We start from the raw sequence: 20,737 nt of genomic DNA on the forward strand, positions 1-20,737 counted from the left end.
TGATGATGATGATGAAGCAACTGCACCTTTTATGTTAAGACTTACTGCTACTGAAAACTATTATTAAAAAAATAATTACCACTTCATACGAAGAACTATACTAAACTAAATAAGTGTCTTATTCACTTAATGTTTAACTTAGCACAAGTCAACAAAATTAACAGTTTTTAATAAAAAAAAACATCGAATTTTCACACAACCCATGTAAATATTGTTAGGATATGTAAGGATGACATTTTCATATTAATATCATTGTTCATCAGCACTCTGAACGTTCATGAGGTTGATTTAGTTTTCCTTTTATAGCAGTGGGTAAAACAAATACGACAGTGCGGATTAAGTTTAAGTCAGTCTTAAACTTTTATGTGTTTAAACGAGTGATTGTTTTATAAAATAACGTACTGTAGGTATTTAAAGAACGAGAATTTTATTCTTTTATGTGCTTCTTTTAAATATGAATCAAGTAATACTTTACAACTATTGCATATAAGTGAGGTAACATCTTCAATATCAATTTATATAAGTGATAGTAACATTATATTGTGCTTGTAAATCATCACCAAATTGCAATATAACAATATGTATAATCCTGCTTCACGGCTTGTAAAATAGTGGTGTCTGTGGTTATGCATCACCGACAAAGGTAGCGACCAAATTTGGACGTCTTATGGTAAGCACTTTAATAATGAAAAGTGTTTTACAATAGAAAGTACAAAAAATTTTATGCCGCTTTAACGATCGTTTTATTAAATAGACTCCATTATGTAATTTTAGCCACTTTATTGTGTTAAGCTTTCGGCTTATTGATTCTGGCCTTTCATCACAGACCAAATGCAAATGAATGTACTAATATAGTCTATACCAAATAATAGGATAGATACTGACCTAAGTTCACATTTGTTTATTAAATACGATATAAACTACTGAGAATTATGGGTTACATCGTTTTTACTGCAGTCAAGTAGAATGGACGTAAGTTATGACTAACATTATATACATGTGTTTTGTAATATGAGGCAGCATGAATTAGAATGCGTCATACGTCGATAAATAATTGATCCATACGTAATTTTATAAAAATGTGATAGGTGTGACTGAATTAAATTTTATGACATAACATGGGATGTTATTCATTTGTGCAACTGTGATAAATTTTAATTTTAGTAGACACCGCATTTATGTTGTAATGATATCTATATTTTTTACGTAAGACAAACGATCCAAATAAATTCTCCTTTTGGTCCGTAGCGTAGCAGACAATACAACTAATTAAGAAACTTGAAACTTGTGTTGGTGAGAGTGTAACTATGTCTATGTAACAATCTATGCAAGCTTACCGACTCCCTTGTCTCAATGTTCCTTATTCTTCATTCACGCACTTTAATTCAACTTACCACATTTCAAAAGTAGTTATCACGAATTGTTCAATATATTGAAAAAGTAAAAACTTACTTTAATCATAATAAATGACATTGATCTGCTATTCAACAATAACGATAATACAACCACAACATAGCTTTACATACCTAGTCATTACAACATAACACCAAATTACGAAGTATTAATTGCTATTTATTTATTCTTTTACAAAATGTTCAAGCAATAAAAAATCAGCTGATGGTAAAAAGAAAGATAGGTCCTGTTTAAATGCAATTCATACATATACATCTATAAATAAATAAACATACGATAATTATATTTAAATTCTATTTTAATCAAATGTGATATTTTGACCACATATCTTTAAACTATGCTTCTTTAGTTGGATTCAGATGCCTGAAAAGTAAAAAATACTAAATGATGCAATATATATTAATAAAGAATACATAGTACGTAGTTTTAACAGAGACATGTACATAAACCAGACTATACGTAACGATTTGAAGCCAATACGATAAGCAACACATTATACTTCGTACAGGCAAAAAGAACGTTGCCAAAAGAAACAAGCAACTTTGTCGAATACTCACATTTGGGCGTCTTGGTTGAAGTTTACTGGTTGTTTTTGGGTGCTAAATGGTTTAGCTGTGTTAATAAAATAAAGTTAATAGATGTGTTTGAAATTTTCTTATAATTTACAATAATTAAAAAGAGTTCTCTCTTGTTGTGCATGTTATTAAAAAAGTATCGTTTGATAGTAAGTATTGAATCAATTAATTTAACACTTTGTTTTAAGGATAAACCATGCTGAAATTTTCTACAAATCAAATTATTCGAAAACAAAAAAGTATCCCTTCAAAATGCTGTATGCAGTGGCCATTTTTATGTAGATATTTATTGATTTTATTTTCAACCAAAAATAGGAACTACTGAAAGGCACTGTTTCCCCTATTTTTCATTTTTCCGGAGCATTTAACTAAAAAATCAGTACCTCAGCGATGTGCATAAAATTTTATTAGTATTAGGTGTAAATAATTCTTTGAAAACCTCTTTTTACGTTTTACAGAGTAAATGCAAACTTGTCATAGTGTTCACTGCGTAATACTAGGCCAATCTCAATTAATTCCAAGGCGTAAAATATCAAAAATGGCCCCATCAGTATTTAAATATTGTCAATTGTATTTTTGTTTCATTTTTTGCATTTTATCTTGAAAATTATCACACTAGTCGTAATGTTTTAATAAAATAATATGTTAAGAATTGCAGAACCTTTAATATAAAATTATAAATGTTTCAGTCGGGACTAGTTTTATCAAGGAAACGTGGAGAATCTTTGAATAGGTAATTTTTGAAATATTCATAACACTGCTAATTTAATATTTCCAGCATCTGTCTTTCAAGAAAACAAAATGACCATTATACAGAATCAATTTACAATATTCTGATATGTACTGGTTTGAAGATTTACTACAAGGTTTTTATAGTGTTTTTGCTATTCCATTAAATACTGGATGAATTGTAATGTTGATTGCCTACCGTTTTGGCTTCATTTACTTTAACGGCAATCGCGATTTATGTAATAGTCATGTCTGTGAGATTTAACCTTTCATTTAGTTATTGCATGTATGTAAAAACCAATTAAGCAAAACAGAAATAACATATTTAAAATTCTAAGTGCTTAGATTTAAAATCAGAAATTATTTCCACATTTTAAAATAAAAGAACCAGATTATATCAGATTAAAATTTGTGTTATATGCTCCAAAAAATTAGTTTCATATTTAGTTGTCGTCGTCAATCATAAATAAATAATTATTTTATGCAGAATACGTTTACAAATAACAAACTCAAGTGAAACAGTACATGCTCATCTCTACACTGTCCGTTGAATTATTATTTTATCTACTGTTAGCTAAAGCTATAACTTTAGAAAATTATATTTCTTAATGTTTTCTGATATATAATATTTTATGTAATTATAATAAAAAGGGTAGCTCATTACACCAATAAGAATACACTTCCGGTGTAAACAAGACACATTCCCTTCACCATGCACAACCGTTTACATGTTTTAATTCCGTCATGCATCTGTTTTGTTAAATAAGGTTGTAGTAAAGGAAGACAACACTCACGAAGTGACATGACATTTACGAAATACATGGGCAACGACAACAGTTACTTCGAGCCAGTCATTTCAACTATGATGTCGAGATGCATAACGAAATTAAAACCTGCTGACCATTTACACCGACGGCACACCCTATTAGCTCTGTAACATTACTTTCTAATTGAAATTGTCAAAAAATGTGTGAATTTGTATATCAAAAAAATGACAAAAAAGATCTTTCGACTTAAACTTTCATTATAAGTCGCATAATCCTCACCCTCTATCTACATGAACTTTGCACTTTTAAGTAACGCGTAATTTACGTAAAAATACTTACAGTTGGGTCACAATCCTCACAGTGCCAGGAGTAGCCACGTTTTTTCGGAGACTTTTTCAAGGGTGGTTCTAAACAACCAAAGTGGTAGCATTTCTGGCATTCATCGCAACTGTAAATAAGAAAAGTAGGTATAACAAATCTATACATTAATATGTGATTTTGTACCCCTTTTTAAGCACATTGCGCGCACGGGGAATGTGACATTTGGCATAATTAAATTTCACATAGAGGAGTGTAGAAAAAAAATAAAATTTATGTATATGTGCTAAAAATAATTAAACACAATAAAACATTCATCGTTGCGATGAGTAATTAAAAAAAAGCGATGGGAATACAGAGAACAGATTAAAAAAAGTAAAGTGAAACATATGATCAATTGATTGGAAGATTTAATACGGTCAGAGAATAAGTAAAAGAATAGAAGAAATGGAGTGGTATAATCACTTCAATGAGGCATTAGGAGGAAGTGAGGAACCGGTAGAAAAAAAAGTATAGAAAAAATGAAGTAGGTGAAGAAGTGAGGAAGATTACAGCAATAGAAATAGATGAAGTTATAAAGGGAATAATCTCTCTAGATAAAAAAAGGCATGTGGACAGGATAGAATACCGGGGGAACTTTGGTTATATGCGAAAAACATATTATGTGAAAAATTATACATAATTTTTGGGGATATATGGAAAAAGAATGATTTACTAAATGAATGCAGATGTGGGACCATACTTCAGATATATAAGAGACGGTATGAATGATTTAAAAAATTATAAAGGAATAACAATAATGGACACTGTGTTCAAAATATATACAAGCATAATAAAAAATAGGTTACAAAAAGAAATAGACGAAAAAACTATACTAGGTGAAACACAATTTGGATATAGGAAGGGGAGGGCAACTATAGACGCAATTTTTCTATTAAAAAATATAATACAAAAAAGAGCATGTGATACTTTAGATAGAGGGGAATTGCTAGGCATGTTGAGGGAGAGTAAAATTTAAAAAAATTTAATTAAAGGAATAATGGAATTATACAGAGAAACATCTGATCCGACGGGACTTGAACCTTGACGAAACTCTTGTATAAACTAGAGTGGGTGGATCGGCTTGCGAGTTTCGATGATTTAGGGAGCCGAACCATAGGTTCAACCATAATGGAGTGGTTTTTAAAGAGAAACCAGACTAAGACAAGTTCCTCAAAGAGGGCAGCAGCTCTTTTAGTACTCATGGTGGCAGAGATCACAAGGATTGGTATGGTACTCTGATGCACAATACTGCGATGTGGAAGGCAACGGGATACCACCACATTATGATATCCCAAGGAAAACGTATCAGACAGACATATGAAATGATGGCGTCCTCTGGGGTAAAGCACTCCGGACGTAAACTAGTCCCCCATTAGCAATATTTCACGAGTCGGAGCGTGGAATGTTAAGGCAATGAGGCAAGTAGGGAAATTAGAAAATTTAAAAGTAGAGATGGATAGATTAGAATCAGATATAGTAGGCATTAGTGAAGTCTGTTGGCCTGAAGCTGGAGTGGAGACTTTAGAGTAATACATACAGGATCGGTAGAAGGTAATTCGGAGGTAGGAATTGTTATGCGTAGGAAAGTAGGGCAGAGTGTAGAAAGTTATTTACAAAAGATAGTTATGGTTAAATTAAACTCAAAGCCGGTAAAAATGGTATTAGTGCAGGTCTACATGCCCACATCAACTTCCAGTGATGAAGACGTAGAAGCGGTTTATGCAAATATAGAAGACGTGTTAAGTTTAGTGAAAGGACAGGAAAACATAATAATTTTAGGAGACTTCGACGCAATAATAGGTGAAGGTAAAGTGGGTGCAATAGCAGGTTCTTTTGGATTAGGCAATAGAAATGATAGGGGAGATAGGCTGATAGAAATTTGCGATAAAAATAACCGTCGCGAATACTTTATTTAACCATCACGTTAGGAGTCGCTATACGTGGAAGATACTAGGTGATTTAGGGAGATATCAGTTAAATTACATACTTGTTAGGCAAAGATTTAAAAATCAAGTGAAGGACTGTAGGAGTTATCCAGGAGTAGATATAGATAACGTAGTAGCTGTGAATACCAATCTTAAATTGAAAATTCTAAAAAAAAAGGGAAAGTAGAAGACGTCTTGATTTAGAAAAGCTAAAATGTAACGAAACGCGTGATAGGCCAGGTAAAACAACAGACGAGATACTAAAGGCGGCGGGAGAAACGAATAACGGGGGCATAGAGACAGAATGGAACTGCATTAAAACGTACCTAAAGTCAGCAGCTACAGATATACTAGGTCTTAAACGAAACGAAAGTAGGAAACCCTGGATAACAAATGAGATTTTAGGATTAATAGAAGAAAGGCGGAAATATAAAAACAGGACAGACGAAGAAGGGCAAAAAAGATATATAAAGTGGGAAATAATTAGGAAGTGTAGGGCAGTTAAGTAACAGTGGATTGATAGGATGTGTAAAGAAGTAGAAGAAAAGTTTAAAGTAGGTAAAACAGATGAGGCTTATAGTATAATTAAAAGGAATTTTAGAGATGTAGGATACAGTAGTATTAATATAAGAAACGAGGCAGGGGTCATTTTGATAGAAAATAAGGAAAAAGCAGATAGGTGAAAAGAATATTTAGAAAACTTATACGCAGGCCATGAAGTAAAGGAAGATAGTGTGGAGATAGATGAGCTAGGTTATCCCATAATGAAAGAAGAGTTCGATATAGCATTAAAAAATTTAAGGAATAATAAGGCGCCAGGTGTAGATGGGATACAGTGGGCAATTCTAAAACATGCAGGACAAGAGGTTAAAGATCGTACGTTTAAGCTAGTTAGTCACATTTACTAGACGGAGAAAGTCCCAGAAGATTATAAACGGAACCTGGTAGTAACATTACTTAAAAAGAGGGGCGCGGATAGGTGCGAGACATTTAGAACAATTAGCTCAACTTCCCATGCGTCAAAAATCTTAACTGGAATTGTACAAAGGAAAATGGAAAAAAGGGCGGAAGAACTACTAAGATCAATTTGGGTTTAGAAGAAATAGAGGAACGAGGGAGGCCATTCTTGCTTTACGGGTAACAATAGAAAAAAACGATAGAAAAATGAAGGTGTACATAGGATTTGTAGATTTAGAAAAAGCTTTTGACAATGTTAAATGGGACAAGATGTTAAATATATGTTAAAATGTAGAGACGAGTTACAAAGATAGAAAAGTGATATTTATTTTGTATAAAGAGCAATAGGCACATATAGAGCTAGGGCTGCAACGTAGAGAAGTAACAATTAGGAAGGGAGTCAGACAGGGATGCACACTGTCACCGCTGCTTTTTAATCTATACATCCAAGACGCGATCAACATCATTACAGACAGTACAACTGTAGGGATACATTTACAGGGGTAAAAGATTAGTATGCTTAGATTTGCAGATATAACAGTATTAGCATCCAGCGAGAAGGACGAAAAATTAGAAGTGGCTGATTTTACATATCCAGGAAGTAAGATAAGTCAGGACGGAAGGAGTAGTAGGGATATAAAGCAGAGGATAGCGCAGGGTAGTGTCGCCTTCTATGCTCGCGAACGGTTAATTTAAAAATTCGAAAAAAGTTGTTGAAGGTGTATGTTTGGAGCGCATCGTTGTACGGGTGCGAAACATGGACAGTGGGCGCGGCAGAATTTCGAAATGTGGTGTTATAGACGAATGATAAGGATAACGTGGGTAGAAAATGTTAGAAATGAAGTGGTATTAGAAAGAATAGGAGAACAGAGGACTGAAAGTCAGTCAAAAATAAGGGAGATAAGTTGGTAGGACACCTTCTCAGACATGAAGGCCTAGTCAGAGACATATTAGAGGCAGAAACAGGAGTTACGAGGGTAGAGGTAGACCTAGGTTAGATTACTGTTCGCAAATAGTTAAGGATGTGGGTTGTTCTAGTTTTGGGGAAATGCGAAGATTAGCTCAGGATAGGAAAGAGTAGAAGTACGTGTCCAACCAGTCTTAGGACTGATGACCTTATGATGATGATGATGATGATAGAGAAACATCAGTGTAATACGATTGAATGGAAGAGAAACAAAAAAATCTGGAGGGAAAAGGGAATAAGACAAGGGTATAAATTAGGTGCGTATTTATTTAACATATATTTAGGTGACCTAGAGCAAGAAAGGTGTAAGATAAGCGAGTAGTAGTGGAAAAGAAAAAACATTGGACCATGACATGATGATATTCCTTTGAAATCAACAAATATGGCGGCTTTGAATGGAATGATGAGTTTTAGAAAGATATTTAGGAAGGAAGGGTTTATATGTAAATACTAGCAAAACGAAATTTAAAGAACTTATAGAAGGGGTAGGAAAGGAAACGAAAACAAGGAAATTAGATGGAAGGGTGAAATGATAGAGAAGGTTAAAAAATACACATACTTAAGATATATAATAACTCAGAGACATATTAGAGGCAGACGTGGAAGTTAGGAGGGGTAGAGGTAGATCTAGATTAGATTAATGTTCGCAAATAGTTGAGAATATAAGTTTTTCTAGTTCTAGGGAAATGCGAAAATTAGCTCAGGATAGGGAAGAGTGGAGGTACGTGTTTCCAACCAGTCGTAGGACGACCTTATGAAGATGATGCTGTATATTATTTGATTTAAAAGCAAACTGATAGAATTTCGACCACAAGCGAGTTCTAATAAATCAATTATAATCTTATATGGCAAAGTCTTGTAATGTAATCGATCGTTTCATGAAAACTCATCAGTTCATGAAACACTGTCACAGAAACGAATAAACATTACAAGTAGATTAAAATGAGAACGACTTCTTACGTGCACGAGAATATTGTTTTAACGTCAGTTCAGTAGCGGCGTCTATTTGGTTTGCTGAATGAGAGTAAACGCTCAGCTGAGTAGTTTATTTCCTAACATTCTAACTGAAATTTGATATTTGCATGCATTTGTTTTGAACATAATCTATCGTTATACAATTGATATTAATACATAACGGCTTAATAAAGTTGTTTTGACATACAAAATAGAACATAAGTAGAAAATGCACAACAGAGACGCCTAATTTAAAATGAGTTGTCACTGTCAGAATCATAATAACTTTCCGAATCGTCACTTTCTCTGGTATTTACAGTGAAGACTAGTTCACAACTTTCGTCCAGCAAATATTCTTTTTGCATATACTCTTGTTCAATCTTTTTGACATGGGTACAAACCGTACCTCCTGGGAAACACTTGCAAATTTTTGTCTTGCTAAGGCTTCAACATCGTCTATATTAAAGGTTATATTATTTTAAGCAACCAAATTCTTAACCAGTGCCCACGCCTTTTCAATGAGGTTTAACTCAGGATGATAAAGCGGTAAATGCATGGTGGTGATTTCGTTTTGTACTAGTAACGCATCTATGGAATATGGAGGGTTACTCGTTTTATGTGTCTTTATTATTTCATACAACTCCGATTTTGTCATCCTTTCATCAAACAATAGTTTTTTTCCTTTAACCAACCACACATATAACGCATCTTCTCGTAAATGTGAGAAGCTGTTAACAATTCTTCGTACTTATTCTTCATATTTACCTGGAAGTGCCGTTTTTGTACACTTTTTGAGTCTGTGCTTTCGCAAGTCGCGAATGGAGTTCTTGCTCCTGTCTGTACATCACGAGCATCCTTCACAATTCGATTTTAGGAAAATTCTGATATACTAGTCGCCATCAAGACTCTTTGTTTAAAATTTGTCAATGGTACCGGAGGGACTCCAGCTTCTACCTATTCTTTCATGAACTCGATAATGTTAGCAATTATCAACAGCAAACAACTTCGTCATTCAAAATGTTATTTTGATTTCTCAAAAAGTAATATACCTCTCTTGCCTGTGAAATGAATTATTTGGTCCTTTACTGTAACTTTTCAATTCAGACATTTTATTCTACCGATAAAACATTATTAACTATTCGAATACAGCGAACTTCTAAACAGAACTGACCATTTTTATGACGGAAAAGATGAGTTATAGATAACGATGCAAAAAAGTTCGAACAAGAGCCATTCAATAACGTCAGAAATATTAATAACATAATCTAAAACGTAATCAACAGTATGACTTCTCACCTCACCTTGATGCCTGTAATAGAATTACCCGACGCGTATTCCTCTTTTGTACAGATCACGTGACAGGTCGTTCTATCTATACTTCGAAAAGACCAATAATTTAGACGTTACATGAAACCTTTACATGTTTATATTTCTCAATGGTCTTTATGAAAACGTCTCATTTAGCTCTACAGTCCTAATATGTCTCCACAAAAGCAATTTTATAAAAAGTGGGAACATTTCGATTAGTGAAAAGTGTAAATAATGGTGTATGAAGATTTATAACCTGGCCAATAAACAAGCTGTAAACTTGCTTAACATGAAAGTTGTAAGAAGCATGTTATTACTTTTAGAAGAGTTTACTAATATAATTAAATTGACCATATTCACTACTAAAAGTGGCTTTAGGTGGGGGTTGAGAGATGGAGGCGTGGGGAGCTTGTTTAGCAAGATAGTAAAATTGCTTTTAAAGCAAGTTGATACTTATTACGAACGCAAAACGTTCTTATAGTCTAGTATCTTTGGTCGGACCCTAATAAGTCAAATATCATTGGAAAGATCTTGAATGAATAACAACAAATCTGACACTATCAAAGAGTTCCATCGAAGTTTCTAGAAGTTTCTACTGATCGTGACTTGCCCCAACAAACCATGCATTGTTGAAAAACTCCCGAAAAAAGAAGAAGGATGTTACTAAAATTGAAAACTTTCATCGAACTTTCTAGAAGAAATCGAGACATTACATGCATGTTACGACTAGAGTTACCGTATCAAAAATGGAGGAACAAATCAAAGCATTAATGGCAATGACAAAAATGAAAGCAGACATAAAAAGTGGACAAGAAGAAATGAAAGAATTGAAAACAGGTCAAGAAGAAACGAAAGAAGAAATGAAAAAAGACAGAAAGAAATGAAAGAAGAAAGAAAAGCAAATCAAGGAGAAATGAAAGAAGAATTGAAAGCAGCTCCAGAAGAAACGAAAAAAAAGGACAGGAATAAATAAAAGAAAATTTAAAAGCAGCTCAGGAAGAAATAAAACAGAAAATGGAAGCAGTACATGAAGTAATAAATATAATATTAGAAATGAAATGGAAATGAAGAAAGGGAAATCATAATGAAATGATTAAAAAACCAAGACTACCCTTACTGCAAGACCTTAAGATTTCGGTCTCCAACTTTTGATGGACAGATCTCATGGTCTGTTTACCAGAAGCAGTTTGGAGCAGCGGCAGAGGCAAATTCCTGGACTGATTCACGGAAAGCAACAGCACTAATAATTTCTTTACAAGGAGGAGCTTGAATCATTTATCGGCGGAATCAGGGACGGTGAAGATTAGCACGCCACAAGACTCCAAGTGAAGCACTGTCACACGCCCTGGAGTTTGAAGCGGCGAGACAAGCTTACAAAGGCTATATACGGGTACGACAAGCAGAAATCGACGATAATCCAATTGCAAAAGGTGTCATGTCGCTCATCAGGGAATGCCTAGTCGATGTGAAGAAATAAAATGTTGTGAATATGGTAGGACTGGTCATTTTTCTCGGGACTGCAACAATTACAGTGGTTGTCGAAAGCACTGGAATTACGGAAAAATAGGGCACATAAATCTTCACCTTCTGCAAGAACATGGAATCGACTTAAATTTTAACACTTCTACAATGCGCATCGGCGGACAACTGATATCACTTCCTGTAATTTTATCAGAACTGGTGAAAGGGTCATGTAATCATCTCAACAAGCTGCAATTAACAATTGGAATAATTTTTTGGCCATTTTCAACACGTCTCCGGCCTCTCAGATCAAGATTTTGGCAGGACCAAGTTAACACACCACCATATCAACACTGGAACGTCAATTAAACAACCACCTAGAAGAGTTCCTTGGGCGAAGAAATAGAATAACCCTATAAAAGAGATACATGCGCAAGGGGTGATAGAACTATCTCAAAGTTCTTCGTCTTCCCATATAATGTTGATACGCAAGAAGGTTGGTTTGCACGAGATTTTGTGTGGACTACAGGAAGCTGAACAATGTAACGCAAGACAGCTACCCATTACTCCGAATCGGCGGCACACTGAACAGTCTAGCTGGAGCTAAGTGGTTCTCGACTCTTAATTTGAAAAGTGGATATTGGCAAGTAGATGTGTATCTGCAGGATAAGGAGAAGACTGCCTTTACAATTGGAAATAATCTATAGCTGTTCAATGTGATGTTTTTTGGATTGTGCAATGCACCGGCTACATTCGAAAGACTCATGGATACTGTATTAAATAGATTGAATTAGAAAATCTATTTGATTTACCTAGACATCATCCTAGGAAGAACTTTCGACGACCACCGAAACCTGGACATTGCCCGAAACTACAACAGGCTTGGAATGATCCATACATCGTTACTTCAGAACCGACCAGCTTCTATAAATAGTTGTCGCGAGTACGAGTTGTTAGTGCGAGAATTAGTTCGAGGTGATACAAAACGAAGAAGAAGGAGCGAAGAGGTGACAAAGTGTTAATTACACTTAATTACACAAGAATTAGTTAAATAAAAGTAGTAATAGTGCAAGAAAGTGTCTGTACAGAAGACAATTATTTTAAGTTATATACAATAAGTTTAAGTTAATCAGTAATGTAAAAATCAAAACTGCTTACCCCATTATTTAGTAGCTAAAACCCTTAATATATGCGTCCTGTTTTTTATAATTTTTTAAAACTTTCTGTTACATTTTTTAATAAATCTGTAGTTACTGTTAATAGTGCTGCTTTAGTGTTACCGCGTGGTTCTTAGCTTTTCAACTATGTATATTATTTACTATTTTATTTTTATTTCTGTGACGCAACTAATGTCATTATATTATAATATCGTGTACCTAAATCACACACCGCAGAAATTTTAAATTAAGATCTTTGGACTTCAACAAAACCTACTATGTGCTGTTGTAAATATTCGGATGATTTTGACGGATAATACGGAATCGGATTAAAATGATATATACGTATTACCAAAATGACATACTCTTACGAGGGTGGATTGATAAGTTTCCGGCCTGACCAAGAAAAACAAGGTTTTTAAAAATTTTTTTTTTTTATTTCTCAACATAATCTCCTCCAAGGCTGATACATTTCTCATAGCGGTGTTCCAGTCTATTAATGCCATCTCTATAGACTGATTCGTCAAGCTCCTCAAAATAACCATTTACAGCTTCGATTACTTCTTCATTGTCCGCAAATCTCTTACCGCCAAGCCATTTTTTGAGATTAGGGAACAGAAAATAGTCACTCGGGGCTAGGTCTGGAGAGTAAGGAGGGTGCGGCATCAATTCAAACTTTAGATCGTTGATTTTAGCCGTCGCAACGATTGACGTGTGCGCTGGTGCGTTATCGTGATGAAACAAGATTTTTTTCTTCGCCAGATGAGGTCGTTTAATTTTCACCTCGTGGCTCAAACGTTGCAATAAGTCTGCGTAGTATTGACCAGTGATAGTATTACCCTTTGCAAGGTAATCAATGTATATAATACCTCTTGCATCCCAAAAAACAGTAGCCATAACCTTGTTCGCCGAAAAAATTGTTTTTGCCTTCTTTGGAGTTGGTTCCCCTGGTCCAATCCACTGTTTAGACTGTTCTTTGGTTTCAGGAGTGTAGTGGTGGACCCACGTTTCGTCAACGGTTACGAATCGACGCAAAAATTCGCTTGGATTACGCTTATACAATGACAAATTTGCGGTAGAAATGTTTTTTCGAATCAATTTTTGGTCGACTGTTAGCAAACGCGGCACCCATCTTGCACAGAGCTTTTCCATATGCAAATGTTGGTGCAAAATATGTTGCACACGTTCATATGACATCTTACAGGTCTCAGCTATCTCACGCACTTTCAATCTGCGGTCTCCCAGCACTATTTGATGAATTTTTTCGATCATATCTGGAGTTGTGACCTCAACGGGGCGTCCTGAGCGAGGCCCATCAGAGGTGCTCACACGACCCTTTTTAAACTCGGAAACCCACTGCTTAACGGTTGAATATGACGGGGAGGATGTCCCCAGTGTTGAGTCCATCTCTTTTTTAATTTCCTTCGGCGTTAACCCCTTCAAATAAAAGTATTTGATGACAGCACGATTTTCCTGCTTTTCCATTTTTACGAAAACCACAGAGGCGTCTTGTTCAGCGTGCTGTCAAACCTACACTAGCAAGGAGATCGGGCTGAAACTATAGCTACAAGCTATCCAAGGATGGTACTATAGAATGTCACCTCAAGGTAGGCCTAGTGGCGTCATCTCTTGGTTAGGCCGGAAACTTATCAATCCACCCTCGTACTTCGAATGGATACGAAGCAGATTGTTACGAATTAGAGATACGGAAACTGGAAAGGGAAATGGAACGGCCCGGCTCGCCTCGGCAATCGAATTGATTGCTACTTTGCTACGTATTACCTAATTGCAAATGCATTAATACATGGAAATCGTTCAAGTTAATTTATTGTCATTTTTGCAAAGCTAATTTGTTTTGAAATCGCGTAAAACTAAAATAAAAGGAAATTATGTTATGTTATAAAAAAAAATGACCAACCTACAGCAGACATTCTTTTAATTTATATAATCAGTGCAAAATTAAATAATGCAACCCGCTTAGAATGTGAATCATTCAAACCGGCTGATGAATTTCTTACTTTTATCGAATTTACCAGCTTTTTAGAAAAAAGATGGTGTATGTTAGGTTCTTTAGAAGTGAATAAACCAAATCAAAGTTTATTTAGCAGTGGCAACAATCATAGTCAAAGTAACAAGCACATTAATTATAATCATGCCAAAGCACATGTAAGTTCCATTAGGTCTTACTGTCAATTATGTAAAGCTACAAATCATGCCATTTTTAACTGCGAAGTATTTATACAATGAACGAAATGCAGAGACTAAAAGGTTGCGACTCTGTTTAAATTGTCTTACGCAAAATCACGCAACAAGAGAATGCACATCACAGGGTTATAAAAAATACCTGAAAAAACATAACACGATGTTACATATCGATTATTCAACAAATGCAGGTAATAAGGCCGCGGCTTCATTTCTTGCCACGAGGTGTGTGAAGCAATTCCTCATAGCAAATAACATAATTAAAATGGACATCCAATAGTGCAATTGTGTTAAAGGGCATAAGTAATAATTTGAAATTATGTAGGTATATGTAGGCAAGCGAATATAGTAGAAGTACACGACTTCGGAGAAGGCTTACAGAGCTTGCGTGTATGTTAGGAGCATAAATAATTTGGGAAATTGCACGGTCTCTTTGTTGTGCATCAAATCACGAGTCGCGCCGGTAAAAAGATATTTTTACCGAGGTTTGAATTATGCGGAGCCTTACGTTTAGCTCGATTAATTGCAAAGATAAACGACACAGTAAACATTAGTTTCGATAAGCACTTCTATTGGTGTGACTCCATAATAACTTTAGCGATGATAGCAGGACCTCCTAATAAATGGAAGACATTTGTAGCAAACCGTGTTTCCGAGATACATAATTTAATAGATCAAGATGACTGGATGCACATATCAACAAAGGACAACCCTGCAGACTTAATATCACGCAGTTTAGAACCAAAACAGTCGGTTAATGCAATTATATGGTGGAACGGACCTACGTGGCTTTCAAGTGATACGAGTAGTTGACCTATTTCAAATTTCATTACCTCTGAAGCCCCAGAGCAAAGAGTTGCCGCACATACATCCGTTATCCTGAAATAATTTACCCTAATTTCTAATTTTTCTAATTGATAGTAATTAATATCAGTAACTGTCTCCGTTTTTTATAGCCAACTCTTGAAAGCAACCTAGTCAGGAGCTTTAAGTAGTACCGAACGTCAAAACGCCTTATTAATTCTGATAGAAAACGTCTAAGAAATAGTATATTTCGATGAAACACATCCGATATTCAATCGCCATTTAACGAAATTAATAATCGAAAATGAACACAAACCTTTACTACATTGTGGCCCAAATCTTGCTTCTTTAAAGGACAAATACTGACCCATTGCCGCAAAAAGCTCATAAAGCAGGTAATTCACAATTGCATAAGGTGCTACAAGACAAATCCTGCACCCGCATTTTATAATTGTGGAATCGATTATGCAGAACCTATCTATATTAAAGAAAAAAGCGGAGTAGAGAAATAAAGACTTACGTGTACTTTTACAAAATACTAACTAATACGGTAAATTCCACCAAGATACAAAACGCAATGAGTAATTCAGGTACCACTTGACATTTTATCCCCCCCCCCCCGATCGCCTTATTTTGGGGGTTTTTTGGAAGGCTGGCGTGAAATGCAGAAACACTCATTTGAAACGAGTAGGCGGCAGTACGAAATTAACTTTGGTGGGGTTTTATATATTGCTAACGTAAATAGAAGGGGTACTAAATTCCCGTCCCCTTTCCCCATTGTCAACTGACCCCACAGATTTGGATACCCTGACCCCGGCGCACTTTTTGATCGGTCGAAAGGTGACAGCAATGTCAGAACTTTCTCTTTTTGACGTCAAGAAGTCCAGATCAAGCAGATTCCAGCACATCTAGAAAATGCAGTAGGACTTCTGGAAGAGATGGAGTATGTTCACTAACTACAGACCCGTTCCGAGTAGAAGGAAAATTATCAGAATGCAACTAAACCAGGTACTCTCATACTAATTAAGGAAGAAAATCTTCCTTTTCTAAAATGACAATTGGGTCGTGTAGTTGATACACATCCTGGAAGTGAAGGGACAGTGAGAGTTGTTTCGACTAAGGTGTCTAGTAGAAAGCTTCTTAAAACGTGTAGTGGCAAAAACGTATTTTATTTACCGATAGACGTATAGAAGTAATAACTGACTCGATATATATGGTATAAGTATGTAGTATAAGTAACAATTAATGCCCATTCAGTTTGTAAGAGCCATCAAATCATGTCTGTATAGTCATTCACACATGTATGTAGTAGTTATTCTCATAAGTATATGTATTTCGATTCAATCATACATAGGTATGTATTAACATGCAATAGGCTGATATTTCAGTTGAAAACAGCAGTTTCCAAGGTGGGCGGCTATGTTGAGTAACTGTGGTACAATCTTCAATGTTGCTACCCCTAAGTAGCCTCTTGGGTATTTCCGATTGTAGACACTTACTTGCTACTTAAAATTCCACTTTCTCTAGTTTAACCTTGAAGACTAACCAAACCGCTCTGCTCACTCACCCCCTTGAAGGGAAAATTGTAAAAGCAGGTAATTTTAAATGTATCAAAAAAGGCATTCACAATTGATTCCTTTATCAGACAACACGCATACATCATTTAACCAAAAAGCAAAATCAAACTAGTAGTCATAATATAAAAAATCAACACTAACATCACCTTAATATTAGTTGTTTTGTGCAGTTTTTTAGCTTTTGTAAATAGTTGTTTTTAATAAAAATTAAAATGAAAATATCGTTCGAGTATTATTTCGAACAAAGACGTGGCACGGCAGTGCATAACGCAATAAACATATAACTTCTTTATATTTACACTAAAGTATTATGCGCAAATACTATTCCTAATTCTTGCATTTACAGCTTACATATCAATTAATAATTCGAATAATACTGTTTTGTATTGGGTGTTCAAAGTCCATAAGCATGCCAAAAACTAGTATGTTACGTATAGGACACGGAGAAGTATTACGTATTATAATCGGGGCCGGCAGTCGGAACTCGATGAATAAATAATATGTAATATTTTTAATCGGTGCATCCGTGCCCAATATTTGTCATATAACTAAATTGCTGCGTGCGCTGTGCGTATACTGACGACCGAATAGGCTACGCTCGAACCCGTTCGAATTCATAGACATGCTAAATATACTAGATTATTCCGAATACGTATTATCAAACAAAATATTCGGATAAATAAATACGTATTCATACAACACTACTACTAAGTCATATTAAAATATTGTATTTTAATGTAATATTAACATCAATTTGTAACTATTGTAGTCCTGAAGAAACCTGCGAACTAGAGACGAAAGATTCCAACTCTAATTTTTACACATTGTATTAGGGGAAAATGGAGTCTATAATTATAGTGTTCTTCAGAATAGATATTCTAGAAATATTCCACTTTTATATCAAAAAACGTACCAAGTTAAATGGTATTATAAAATTATAACTAAAAGTGACTACTTTTCTTTAAGCGATGTGTTGCCGTACATCATCATATTATTAACGTATGTATATGAAAAAATCTTACCTAACTAAATTAGTATTATTTCCTTCCCCTTTGCAAACATCACACATATTAATGGGTGGTGGATACTCTATTTTTTTTTTTGAATTAACTACATTTTTTCGTGCGTCGCTAATACTGGATGTTAATTTTTGTATGGCAGAATGTTCAGCTTCATTTTTTGAAAGTATAGGTGGAGCATTTTCGTCTGGAACGTAGAAACGTTGAGGGTTCGTAGAAGAAACAGTCTGACCAGCAGGAAGAGGGATTGGACGTATCTATATTACAGAATGTTATAAATAAGAGAATTAAATCTATTCAAAATGATATTGTGAATTTTAGTCAAAAGTAGATCAAATGTTTACCTTTATAGTTATTCTAGGATGAGGTGTGGGTACTTCATCAATATCCAAACTTTTCTTCTTTCGTTTACGCTTATGCTCCTTAGATGATCCTTCTAAAGTGGGTGAATAACGTGAACGATGTTTTTCACGTCTTCTTTTTTTACCAGATTTAGAGGAAATCACCATCATTTCTCCGTCGGTGCCAGTACTTAATAGGGGATCTTTTAAAGGATCTGAAGGTATATTCAAATCTACTTGTTTCGAATTCAGGTCTAATGCGTCAGGGTTAACAAAATTTGAAGTGGAATCGGATGAAAAAAGTGAACTTTTTACATGAACGGGTATAGATTCAGAAGGAAACAAACTAGGTTCCACAGGTTTAATTTTGACCTTGGGAGTATAAAATTCGTGATCATATTTGCTTTCCTTAGTTTGCTGAACACGACTTCTGCGAGGCATTTTTACTTGTTCTGCTTCAGAATCAGACGTTTTATCACATTCAGAACACTGCCAGCCGTACAATTTTGATTTTTTTGGCAAACGTGTTAAAGGAGGATTAAGACAATTTAAATGATAGTATAAACAGCATGTATCACATTTAGCCAATAAATGCTGATCCCCACGTTGACTACATATACCACATTCGTTTAACGGTAATGGATCTGAAAAGAAGTAATAAATATTTTGTTTTGTTCTTGGATGTATAGGCATGATGAGCTAATGTTAAAAAAAATTATTACGACCTATATTTAAATACTAGAGGGCTAAACAAGTAATTCTGTTCAAATCCTTCAATATATACATTATTATATATTAGTATGATAAATATAATATAATCATTAAGTGTATATTGCTTCAATATCGAATGCGTGTTAATACGTGTTTTTTTTTATGTAATTATACTAAATTATGTTATTAAGAGATTATCATTATATTATTAACTATTTTAGTTTTTAAGATACAAGAGATTGAAACTTGTATTAATCACAAACACAATGTTGCGGCTAATGACGTTACTATACGCAACTCTGGACTATGAGATATACCGTGACCGCTACCAGCCGTTCAGATAAAGCGTGGTAATCCGAGTAAAAATGTTTAACTAACAATAAAGTTCGGTTTAATAAAGTTACCTCTATTCACATATCACAAGTTGATACATTTAAGAATATGGAATATTTTACTGACAAAGAGTATCCACATTAGTACAGAAATGCATTGAATGCAATGATACTTACGTCATTAGTTTAATAATGGTAATTCATTTTAAATAATTGGGGCTTTTCATTTAAATTTAAATAGCAATAAATTATTCTTGATTGATTACTGGTATTTAAATGTATTAATACTCCTATTAATCTATTAGTTGAGAAAAAAAGAAATGGTATAAAAAGACAAAGTCAAAATTGGTCTTATTGCAAAGTCCTTACTGCTTATTTTTATATAGAAACTTTAATTATTATTATAAAAAGGTAAAACCAAAGATGGTAGCAGTAAGGGTATGATAGTAGTAAGTATTATTATTTTGCAATTTATTTTAAAAAGGTTCACAGAAGTAAAAATGGCAACTGTGTTATCTTATGTGTGTATTGTCTAATGTAGGTTTATTTTTTTGTAATCAAAAATGTTTTTTAAGATTTTTATATAAAGATAGTCTCTATGTCAACATCACTTATATTAAAAACCAAAAACATTATAGAATCTTGCTTTTGACGGATAAAATCATATCTCTGTTTGCCTTGTTGTCGTGCCATTCTCATTAACCTTTAGTCGGATGAAAAACAGATAAATCATTTATCCGTTTTTTATTTCGTATTTTATATTCTAAAATTATGCAATACTAACAAGCACATTTTTGAAGCCGTATAGAATCAAACAATGTATACCTACAAACAATACTCTGTAAATACAGCCTATTATAACTAGCCTTGAGTCGCGTACAATCACCAAGGCTATGCGTATATTAACGTAACGCCTATACACGCCATTCTTCTCTAAAAGAGGCACTTGTAATTGTTTTCAAGATACTAAACGTGCGAATAAAATTTAGATTTTTGCAGATCTCTTATTTTTCACTTGAACTTTTGATTTATGAATTAAAAAAAAAATTGCTGAACAAGCCCATTGCTGCAGGTATCGATACCGGCAGTGGCTTGGATGTACCTACATGAATGGTACAGGATGTACAAAATAAATTACAATTTGTACTTAATTAAATATTATACTATATTATTATACT

The 20,737-nt window shown here is 34.3% G+C and overlaps 1 protein-coding gene across 4 annotated transcripts in view; it reads right to left on the bottom strand.

Annotated features, from left to right (window-relative positions):
* Nucleotides 1-459: 459 nt before the first annotated feature.
* The window catches only part of LOC108740582 (PHD finger protein 14), a 26,680-nt gene continuing 6,402 nt past the window's right edge, over nucleotides 460-20,737 (bottom strand). The window contains exons 9-13 of one of the 4 annotated variants that reach the window (XM_018474944.2): nucleotides 18,520-19,160; nucleotides 18,179-18,432; nucleotides 3,824-3,932; nucleotides 1,971-2,025; nucleotides 460-1,776 (exon numbers count right to left, since the gene is read on the bottom strand). In XM_018474944.2, coding sequence (XP_018330446.1) covers nucleotides 1,993-2,025; nucleotides 3,824-3,932; nucleotides 18,179-18,432; nucleotides 18,520-19,160 — 1,037 coding nt within the window. In that variant the 3' untranslated portion in view covers nucleotides 460-1,776; nucleotides 1,971-1,992. Of the gene's footprint in view, nucleotides 1,777-1,970; nucleotides 2,026-3,823; nucleotides 3,933-16,894; nucleotides 17,150-18,178; nucleotides 18,433-18,519; nucleotides 19,161-20,737 lie in introns of those variants that run through there. The other 3 variants (XM_018474947.1, XM_018474946.2, XM_018474948.2) reach the window with 3 other exon arrangements.

The sequence above is a fragment of the Agrilus planipennis genome, unplaced genomic scaffold (genome assembly GCF_000699045.2).
Source record: "Agrilus planipennis isolate EAB-ADULT unplaced genomic scaffold, Apla_2.0 scaffold184, whole genome shotgun sequence".
NCBI lineage: Eukaryota > Metazoa > Arthropoda > Insecta > Coleoptera > Buprestidae > Agrilus > Agrilus planipennis.